Source organism: Gallinula chloropus, assembly GCF_964237585.1.
Source record: "Gallinula chloropus genome assembly, chromosome: 29".
NCBI lineage: Eukaryota > Metazoa > Chordata > Aves > Gruiformes > Rallidae > Gallinula > Gallinula chloropus.
Window position 1 is genome coordinate 529973 of NC_140114.1, and position 10806 is coordinate 540778.

At 66.4% G+C, this 10806-nt stretch overlaps 1 protein-coding gene across 1 annotated transcript; it reads left to right on the top strand.

Moving 5' to 3' along the window:
* The first annotated feature begins 3920 nt into the window (after window positions 1-3920).
* Window positions 3921-8481, top strand: LOC311202335 (protein C1orf43 homolog). The gene is made up of 7 exons (XM_084276922.1): window positions 3921-4028; window positions 4724-4825; window positions 5035-5143; window positions 5340-5393; window positions 5677-5843; window positions 5925-5983; window positions 7386-8481. The coding sequence occupies exons 1-7, from the start codon at window positions 3960-3962 to the stop codon at window positions 7582-7584; spliced, it is 759 nt and encodes a 252-aa protein (XP_084133048.1). The 5' UTR covers window positions 3921-3959; the 3' UTR covers window positions 7585-8481.
* Window positions 8482-10806: the final 2325 nt, after the last annotated feature.

Consider the following 10806-nt stretch of genomic DNA (forward strand, 5'->3'; position numbering starts at 1 on the left):
GGGGCAGGGGAGAAGAGAGAACAGGCTGTTAGAGACTGAGAACAACAGCCCATAGCAAGGCTGAACGATCACACGGGCAAGGCAGCCAGTAAAGCTGTCGCAGGACCCCCACCCTCCCTCCCCAAACAGCATGGGGGGGGCCATCCTCCCACCTCTCCATGCCCCCAAGACTAAAGGCCACACCTATGTTTCTCCAGGTTCCTCCAGTTTCTCCACCAGTACCATGGTGGAGCACCCCAGAGGAAACATCCAGGTGGGAGGCACTGGGACCTGGGAGTAGGTGGGTTGAAGGGTTCAACCGGCCACAGCCTGGGCCATAAGAGGCCACAGTGAAACACCTGAAGCAAAGAGCACTGGGGGGGGAAAAAAGCTCTAAAGAAGCTTCACTTTGAGAGCAGAACATCCCAGAGCATCAAACATCAGCTACTTCCCCTTCTCACCTTCAGAACAGGGCAGGGGAAGCCAGAACTCTGCAGGAATAAGGGGTGCGACGGGTTTGGGGGGTTATTGTTCTCTAAACACATCACCCTTGTACAACTGCCCCTCCCCTGGGTGCTCCAACCGCTCTCCAGAACTCAAACACCAACTTTGCTTCTGCTGAACTAGATGTTAGGAAGGAGTAACAGCCCATAATACTGTTAGGTAACTTGTGCCCAGGCCCTGGAGCATCCAAAGAGGAGTTCAACACCTCACACTGGGCTTGGGGCAGGAGAAGCCCAACCCAGGTGGCTACAACAGGATCACCACTGGGTGGTTGTTCTACACCTGCCTGTGGTCTCCTGGGCACAGCACTCAACAGGACTTGCTGCTTCCAAGCCCTGAAAGCTCAGTAAGCTTTAGATTTCATTAACAAGACTGCAAAGCCTTCCTCCAAAGCAGGGGGGTGCTCCCAGGGCTGCAGAGGGGTGCTTGGGGCAGGGGAAGGGGCCAAAGAGGGTGAAGAGCAGGGAGGAAACCTGAGGGAGGCCATCCAACCTGAGGGAGACAGCCTGAAACGCTGCTGGCAAACACCAGCACCCAGCACAGAGCACAGAGTGCAGAGCAGGGGAAGCAGCTCAGCAACCAGCCCCCAAAACAACAGGGGGGAAGGTCTCCTGGCACAGCCTGTGAGCAGAGAGCTCAGCCAGGCTCAGGGACCTTCCCCTTCAGAGCCTGGTGTCACCCCCACACCCCCACCAGCACCTCACCTTCCTCTGCAGGTGAGTTTCCCAACACAGCTGCTCCCAGAGCTCCCCAGGCTCTCACAAGGCTCATGCCCAGCGCCAGGACCCCTCACCAGGACACAGCCCGAGCTGCCCCAGGGTGTGCAGAACACCAAGGGCTTCACCCCAGGCAGAGCAGCCACCCCCACACCCCACACAGGCTCCTTTCCCCCCACAGCCCAGGGTTCATTCCTGCTCTCCACCACCCCATCTCCCCCTCCCAGTGCCCAGGGCTTCACGCACAAACAAGTTGTCATATTTCAGCCCCTTTGGCAGCAGAACTGCAGCCCAGGGGGAAGCAGCCCTGGGTGTCTGCAGCTGGAGCAGGGACACAGCTCCTGCTGCCCCAAACCCTGGTGCAGCAGCTGGGCACCGTCCCACAGCTGCCACAGTCCAACCCTGACCCCTCCTTAACCTGAAGAGGGGAAAGGAAAAGGGGGAAAACAACCCCCCAAAACAACCCCACACACACCCCAGCAAAACAAAACCACCACCAAGAAAAGCAGCTATTAATAGAAACAACAGGCAGGCTGTGACCCTGACAGGGCTGGGGGTAAGTGGGCATCCCCACACCCCCCCAAGCTCTGTGCTGGGGGAGGAGGATTTGGCTGCTGCTAATTCACCCCTCACTGGTGTAACTGTGGCCCAGCTCACAGACAACACTGAGCTGCAAACCTTGGCTGTCCTGGACCCACAGAGGAGCAGCAATAACATACATTTCCCAGTCCAATTACCAACCCTTTACCTTTCTTTCTCCTTTTTTTTCAAAGAGCAAACCCAGAGATACTCACCCAGAGGGATGGAACAAAAAAGGGAGAGTCCAGGCAAAGCAAACACCACAGAAACCCTGTCAAAGCAGGGGCAGGCTTCAAGGCAACAGGGAAGAGGGGCACTCAGAGAGGGGGGTTGAGGGAAAACAAGGAGCCCCCCAGCCACACCTCACAACACCTTTTCTTCCAAGAGGCTGCAAGTAAAACGTGAGGTGCCTGGCTGGTTCCCCCCTCTCGCCTTTCCAGACTTACTGGCCCCCCACACCTCGGGAGAGGGTCTCAGCTACACCAGAGGTGGAGTGTGGGGTCTCCAGAAAAAGAGGTGATACAGAAACATAATGAGCTGATCATTTTATTCAAAAAAAAAAATCCAGGTAAATTTACAGTTTGAGAACAAGGATCTGTCAGTCACATCCACTAACCAACCCCTCCCCAAGCTGGGGCAGACCTGCTGGCTGATGCACGTCCCAGCCTCAGTTTCCCTTAGCTGGTAACACACACACACAAAAAACCACCAACCCACCCCAAAACCACCCCAATGTTTCCATCCCCCTCTGAGAAACCTGAATTAAACACGTGCAAAGGGCTCCAAAGGGCCACAGAGGGCAAAGCACTGGGGAAGATTTGCCTGCAACACGGGGTAAAATGAGCACCTGAGGGAGCCCGAGACGGGGCTGGGGGTGGTTTCTCCGGAGCAAACACACCGCAGCTGCAAAGCGAATTACTCCGTGTGCAGAGTGCGAGGTGCAGGGGGGAGGGGAAGGGGGCAAAGCCCCCCCGGTGCCCCGGCAGAGCCCCCAGCCTGGGATGTACCGGGAAAGCTCCTGGGCCGGGGCAGCAGAACCCCCCAGGCCGGCACGGCCAGGAAGGCCCCACGCGGGGCCTGGGGCAGGACACCCGTTCCGGGGGCCGGAACGACTCCGGAGCCACCGAACCGGCAGCGCCCGGGCCTTTGGCGCGGAGCGCGGGGATCCGCCCCGCGCCGAGGGGCCGAGCTCGGCTCACGCCGCCCGGCGCGACCCCCACGACCACCCCCCACCCCCCGCCCTCCCCTCCCCCGACCCCCGCCCCGCGAAACGAGGGGTGGCGGCGGCAGGCGGGGAGCCCCGCGAGCCCCAGAGCCCCGCGGCGGCGGCGGGGCAGCGCGGGCCCCATTGTTGCCGCCGCCGCCGGCCGGGCCGGGCGGGCCCCGGGGAGCGGCGCAGCCGAAGCCGCCCGGAGCCGCGGCCCAGCGGGCCCAACCCGCGGCGCACAATGAGGGGGGGGGGGGGTGTGGGGGGGGAGCCCGCGGGGCCGGGCGGGAGCCCCCGCGGCGGCGCGGCGCCAGGCCGGGCCCGCACCCAGGAGGCGGGCGAACGCGGGGCCGCTTCCGCCCTCATGGCCGCGGCCGCCATTCCCCCCCCCACCCCAACCCCAACCCAACCCCCCCCCTCCCCACCACCTCCTCCCCCTCCACCCGCCCTCACCTGCGGCGGCCGCGCGCTACGCCAGCCCCCGGCTGTGGCCCGGCCCACTAGGCCGCACGGGGCCCGGCGGCCGCCCCCGGAGCGGTGCGGCGGGGCCAGGCCGGGCCCGGGCGAGGGGCGGCGGGGCCGGCTGGGCGCGCGGCGGTGGCGGGGGGGGGAATGAGGGGGGGGGGTGTGTGAGGGGAGGAGGGGGCGGGATTTAAAGGGGCCGCGCGCAGTTACCGGAGCCGCCGCCGCTTCCGCGCAGCCAACTTTACCTGGGTCTCACCACACTGACAACTACCAGCGGCGCCCGCCCCCATCACGTGACGCGGGCGCCGGGGAGGGGGGGGAGGGGGAGGGGGAGGGGGCAGGGCCGGGCCGGCTTCACCCACGTGACGGCGGGAGGGGCCGCTCTCCCGGCGGCCCCGGCGCTGACGTCCCGTGTCACGTGACGCACCCCCCCCGCTCGGCGCTTGTGTCACGTGAGAGGGGCGCGGAAGGGCTTCGGCGGCCGCCATGTTGTGCGGGCCGGGCCGGGCATGGCGGGCACCGGGAGCAACTGGCTGTCCGGGGTCAACGTGGTGCTGGTGATGGCCTACGGCAGCCTGGTGAGCGGCCGGGCCCGGCGCCGGCACCGCCAGCGGCGTTTCAGGCTGCCCGGGGGGGCCGCAGGGCCCGCGCGGCACCGGGGCCGGCGGGGGGGGGAGGGGGGGGGGGGAGGGGAGGAGAGGGGGGAGGGGGCGGAGGGGGCGCGAACGGGACCCGCCGGGGGGGCTGTCGGGTCAGGTTGGGGCTCCGCGGGGTCCTGACCAGCGGTCCCGGCGCTCTGGGGGTTGCCCAGGCCGACGGTGAGGCCGGGGGGGGGGTTCAGCTCGTCTCTCCTGACGCCCGGCCTGTCCTGACCCCCCCCGGCCCGTCCTGACTCCCCCCGGCCTGTCCTGGGCCCCTCCCGGCCTGTCCTGGGACCCCCGGCCTGTCCTGACCCCCCAGACCCATCCTGACCCCCCCGGCCCGTCCTGAACCTCCCCCAGCCCGTCCTGACTCCCCCCGGCCCGTCCTGACCCCCCCGGACCTGTCCTGGGCCCCCCCCGGCCTGTCCTGACACCCCCCGGACCCGTCCTGGGCCCCCCCTGGCCCGTCCTGACCCCTCCAGATCCATCCTGACCCCTCCAGCCTCTCCTGAACCCCCCCCCGGTCCATCCTGCCCCCCCCCCAGCCCATCCTGCCCCCCCCAGCCCATCCTGACCCCCCCCCCAGCCCGTCCTGCCCCCCCAGCCCATCCTGACTCCCGGGCTCTCCTCAGGTCTTCGTGCTGCTCTTCATCTTCGTGAAGCGCCAGATCATGCGCTTCGCCATGAAGTCCCGCCGCGGCCCGCACGTGCCCGTGGGCCAGCACGCGCCCAAGGTGGGTGCCGGGTGGGCGCCAGGCTCCCCCTCCACGGGCACGGGTGGGGGGAGCCCTGGAGCCGCCGCCTCGCGGAGGTGTCAGCTGGGGGAGGAGAGGGTTTCGCTTTGGGAGCCCCCCCTCCGCTCTTGGTGACCCCCTGCACAAAGGGATGGCTCTGGCAATGGTTGGGGGGGGGTTGGGTGGGTTTTTTCCCCTTCCCTGTGCAGGATTTGAAGGAAGAAATAGACATTCGCCTGTCGAGGGTGCAGGACATCAAGTACGAGCCCCAGCTGCTGGCTGAGGATGACAGCAGGCTGCTGCAGCTGGAGACACAAGGTAACCCCAGTGCCCACCACAGACACCCCCAGGGCTGGGCATGCTCCTTCCCCTGGGGCTGAGGCACTCTCTGGCCTCTCTCCCTGCTGTCCCATCTCAGGGGGTGTCTCCATGCCTGGCCCCACTCTGCTTTCCCCACCTCCCTCCCATTGCCAGGCTTTCCTAAGCTTTCCCCATGGATTCTTCCCTTTGCCAGGCGGCTGTAACTACCTGTACAGGATGAAGGCTCTGGATGCCATCAGGACCTCTGGTGAGGGAGCTCAGGGCAGGGCTGAGGGGAGGAGGGGGGTGGTGTGTCCCCCAGCAGCCCCCTGATGAGGCTCAGGGTCCCTGCTCAGGGAGAGCAGTGGCTTGTCAGCTCTGCTCACCTCCTGGGCAGCGAACAGAGGAGCTGGGGGTGGTGGAGGTCTCATGAGCTGCCAAATTGCAGCCAAATTGCAGCTAATTACCAGCTACCTGCAGGGCAAGGGGAGCGCGTGCGCCCCGCGCTCCAGCTCTGCTGTGGCACCTCCTCCTCCTCCTCCTCCCTCCAGAGATCCCGTTCCATGCAGAGGCTCGTTACCCAAAGTCTTTAATTGGGAAGAACTTCTGTGCCTACCTGCTGGAGCTGAGGAACTCCAGCTCCTCCTTCAAGGGCGCCCACAAGGCCCTGATCGACGCGCTGCTGGACGGCTACGACAGCGCCCGCCACGGCACCGGGGTGAGCGGGCGGCTGCCTGGGCTCAGCTCAGCCCCCCAGCACAGCTCAGCCCCTCACTCTGGGGTCTCTTTTCGTGTCCAGGTCTTTGGGAAGCAGGAATATCTCAAGTACCAGGATGCCCTGAACGAGCTGGCCAACGTGTGAGTGTGGCTGGGGCTGGGGGTGGCTGGAGCTGGGGGTGGGGGCTGCGTGGGGCAGGGGTGAGGAGGGGTGGGAGTGGGTGCAACCCTGTGTGGCCAGGAAAGCCAAGAGCAGCCTGGCTTGTGTCAGAAACAGGGTGGCCAGTCAGGCTGGGGAGGGGATTGTGCCCCTGGACTGGGCACTGGGGAGGCTGCAGCTCCAGTGCTGGGTCCAGTTCTGGGCTCCTCAGCACCAGAAGGACACTGAGGTCCTGGAGCGAGTGCAGAGAAGGGCAACCAGGCTGGGGAAGGGGCTGGAGGGCAAATCCTCTGAGAAGCAGCTGAGGGAGCTGGGGGTGTTGAGCCTGGAGAAGAGGAGGCTGAGGGGAGCCCTTCTCCCCACCTCCCCTGCCCTGCCAGGAGGGTGCAGAGAGGTGGGCGATGGTCTCTGCAGCCAGGGGACAGGAGATGGGACAAGGGGCAATGGGCTCAAGCTGCCCCAGGGCAGGGTCAGAGCAGATGGGAGGGGAAAGTTCTTCCCTGGCAGAGTTGTGGGGCTGTGGCACAGGCTGCCCAGGGAGGGGCTGAGTCCCCTTCCCTGGGGGTGTTTAACAGAGGGGAGATGAGGTGCTCAGGGAGCTGGGTCAGCACAGGATGGGAACGGTTGGACTTGAGGATCTCAAAGGGCTTTTCCAGCCTGGGGATCCTGTGATTCCCATTGCTGAAGGACCTGCCCATCCTTCCAGGCTGCCTACTCCTTCCCAAGTTTACTTCCCTTCTCCCTGCAGCACGAATCTCCCTGCAGAGGTTCAGCCAGCAGTGGGATTCTTCGGGCACCGTTGTTGGGTTGTTCAGGCTCTGGGGAGATCTTACAGCACCTTCCAGTCCCTGGAGGGGCTACAGCAAAGCTGGGGAGGGACTTTTTAGTGGGGTCTGGAGTGACAGGACGATGGGGATGGGTTTAAATTGGAAGGGGGGGATTTGGATGGGGTATTAGGAAGAAATTCTTCACTCTGAGGGTGGGGAGGCCCTGACACAGGGTGCTGCCCCCTCCCTGGAGCTGTTCAGGGACAGGTTGGATGGGACCCTGAGCAGCCTGTGCTGGTGAGAGGTGTGTCTGCCCCTGGCAGGGGTGGGAGTGGATGGTCTGTGAGGTCCCTCCCAGCCCTGACCGTTCTGTGATCTGTTAATGAGTCTGGGGGCTCGTTAGCTGCCTGCAGCCCCTCTCCTGCTGGCACTGGCTGCGCTGAGCCCGGCGCCTCTCGCTTGGGCTCCAGGCCTGGCACCCTCAGAAGTGGTTTTCAAACCCAGAGCGAGCTCTGCTGTCCTGGGGAGGGGTCTGCCTCCCATCAGATGGAGGAGCAGCCCTCCTGGGAAGGGTGGCAGCTCTAGAGGTGTCTGTCTGTCCTTCCTCTCCCTGCAGCACCAAGGCCCGGGGCGGCAGCAGCCAGCGGCAGCACCAGTCAGCAGCCAAGGACCTCACCCTGTCCCCTGAGATCTCCAACCCAGCCACCATCCAGGTCACCTACCTGCCTTCCAACCAGAAGAGCAAACGTGCCAAACACTTCCTGGAGCTGAAGAGCTTCAAGGACAACTACAACACGCTGGAGAGCACCCTGTGAGCTGGGCAGGGTTTGGCTGCAGTGCCAGCAGCGCTGGGAGGAAGCTGCTGTCCCCGGGGGTCTCCCCCTCAGGGGGTGTTGGAGGTGGCTGCTCAGCAGCAGCTGCTGGAGCTCAGCTGTGCCCCGGGACCCGTTCCAGAGCAGCTCAGCCCGCGGCGCCCGGTCCGTGGGGGCCCCCGGGGCCGATCTGGGCCTGGAGCACCCAGCCCAGCCACGCCTTGGAGCCCCAGCCTTGTGAATACACTGACCAGCTTTAGCTTCTTTATCAACCAGACCTGGAGCCCAGCCCCTGCTCTCCTCTGCCCCTGCTCCTTCCCCACGGTGGCTGGCGCAGGTGGATGCTGTCTGTCTGTCCGTCCTGTCTGTCTGGGACTCAGACTCTGGAGCTGCCTGTCTCTTGTAGCCAGAGGGTGAACATTCTCCTTTCCTCTGGCACTGGCCTTGCCTGCTGCCCTCAGGCAGCCGTGCCCAGCCTGCCCCTGCACCCAGGCTGGGTGTGAGGGTGCCTGGATGGGGTGTAAATAGTTCGGTGGCCGCAGGGGCTGAGGTGCCTCTTTGGGCCACAGTTTCTACTCTCTTATTTATTACCTTTCCTGTTTTCTTGCAACTGGGCATTTGGGGACATCTCTGGCAGACAAATACCAGCTTCAAAACGTCTCCTTGTCTGTCCTGCCAAGGGGCTGTGGTCTCCTACTCTCACCAGCGGCCGCTGAGCCCCACCATGGGCAAAGAAAGCTTGTGGTGTCCCCCCAACTCCGTGTCCGTGTGTCCTGCCAGGCTGAGGCAGCGTGTGCTGCGTGGGGTGGGGACCCCCTGCCCCGGGGGGGACCCCTGCCCCCTCCCTGGGCCTCTGCAATCTTTTTAATTGCTGTTTAATAAAACCACAGTTGCCCCGTGTGTGCTGTTGGCCTCTGACTGGGTCGGGGGGGCGACGGGGGACTTTGCCCTGCCCTGCAGCATCCTGCGCCGTTGCCGTGGTAACCGGCGTGGGGCTGGTGCTGAGCAGCGGTGCTGGTGCGGAGCTGTGGAGCGGGATATGGCCGGGACGAGCCGCCAGAGCCCCTCGCTGCGGCGGGAGGAGGTGGGACAGGGTGGGGAGGTGGCTGTCCGGGGGGGGGGGCGGGGTCCCCCCTCGGGCAGGTCAACCCCAAAGTGTTGCTTCGGTTGCAGGTCCTGGTGAGGGGTAACGGCGGTGAGAGACCGATGGAGAGGTAGAGCTCTGGAGCTCCTCGTGGGCAGCCCTGAGCCCCCTGTGCTGGGGGGCAATGGGCAAGGGGGGGCCCTGAACCCCCTGTGCCGGGGGGTGTTCGGCAAGGGGGAGCCCCGAACCCCCTGTGCTGGGGGTGATGGGCAAGGGGGAGCCCTGCTGGGTGAGCTGGGGAGGGGGCAGGTCCCGGCATCCCCTCAGCACCCTGTCCTGCCTTTCCTGGGTCCCTGCAGCCAGGGGCAGGGGGTCGGGGACCCCCGGCAGTGGTGGAGGGGGACCCGGGCCGCAGCCTGCGGGACGCTGCAGAGGATGCTGGAGTCGGAGCTGCGCCCGGCTGCCAGGGAGCAGACACTGGGCAGGGGCCGAGTGTGAGCGGGTGTGCCCAGCCCTGCGCCTCCGGGTCACCCTTGTCCTGCGCTGAGCTGCAGCCGCAGAGACTGAGTGTCCGGGGGGATGGGTGGTGGGCTCAGCCGCCCCTGTCCCTGGCAGGGCCGCCCTGGAGCAGCTTCTCGGGGCTGAGCAGCAGCAGCAGCAGCAGGAGCTGCACCAGCTCGGCGGAGCCTTCTACAGGGAGCGGCTGTGAGCGGCCGAGCACCAGCCCGGCCTCGCCCGGCTCCCCACTGGAGAATAAACCACACGGAACGAGCGGGGCCTGAGCCGGCCCCGTGCGGGGCGGTGCGGGGCGGCCCCGGCCGCAGGGAGAGGGACCGGGCAGCCCAGCGCCGTGCCCGGGACCCAGCCCGGGACCCAGCCCAGCCCCGTGCCCGGGGTCCATCCCGGGATCCAGCCCGGGGTCCAGCCCGGGGTCCAGCCCGGGACCCAGCCCGGGATCCAGCCCGGGATCCATCCCGGGGTCCATCCCGGGATCCAGCCCGGGATCCAGCCCGGGGTCCAGCCCGGGGTCCAGCCCGGGATCCAGCCCGGGGTCCATCCCGGGACCCAGCCCGGGACTCAGCCCGGGATCCATCCCGGGATCCATCCCGGGATCCAGCCCGGGGTCCAGCCCGGGGTCCATCCCGGGATCCACCCCGGGATCCATCCCGTGGTCCAGCTCCTCTGCGTCCCGCAGCCCTGCAGGGCCGGCCCAGCCGTGGCCGGGGCCAGGAGGTGGCAGCACGGCCGCTCTGCCAGCCGGGTGCCCTCGGCCCCACGCTGCTCCCGGGGATGCAGCACAGCCCTGGAGCTGCGGGGAGTGGGGCCCAGGTGGGCGCAGCGGTCCCCGGCCCCACTCCCCACACAGGTACACCCAAGGCCACTGCTCCCCGCCTGGCAGGGCCCTGCCCACCCCCCCCCGCCGCCTGCGCTCGACCTTGGTGTCTCCCAGCCCCAGGGGCCATCAGTCCCTGCCTGGCTCTGCTTATTGACAGGGCTGGGGGCCGCCGGGCCCGCACCCCCCGTCCCCAGCCCTTCATTAGCTCAGCTGTCCGGTTGCATCACGTCAGCCACCGCCGCACACGCGTCCCCAGCTCCTGGCACTGGGCTGGCACCACGTGTGTCCCCACCGTCCCAGATGCCACTTTTCCTGGGTGGCCCCTGTGGGCCCAGAGCCCCCAGACCCCCAGCCCAGGCAGGCAGTGGAGCAGGACCTGTGCACCTGCCCCTCCATGGCACTTGGGGCTCTGGCTGTGCTGCGTCCTACCCCATTGGTGTCCCCCCCTCATTTTGGCCCCCCCAGTGCCATCCCCAAGGTCAGCGTGTCCCACTGTGGTGGCCCAGGGAAGACATGGGCACCAGAACCCACAGAGACCCCATGTGCCCTCCTAGCTGGACACCAGCAGAGCCGTCCCAAGGGCCACCCCGGAGAGGGTCTGGGGTCTTGCTTTGTCTCCCAGCAGCACCCAGTGCGGTGGCTCCACATCTGCGGGAGGGACAAGGCAGGGTGACAGGCGGTGGCCTCCTCCAGCTGCCCTGCAGAGGGAATGCTGCTGTGCACGGGGGGTCCCAGCAGCTCCCCCAAACCAAGGGGACACGACACAGCCCCCCAGTGCTCGTCCTTGGGCAGGGTTACCCGCAGC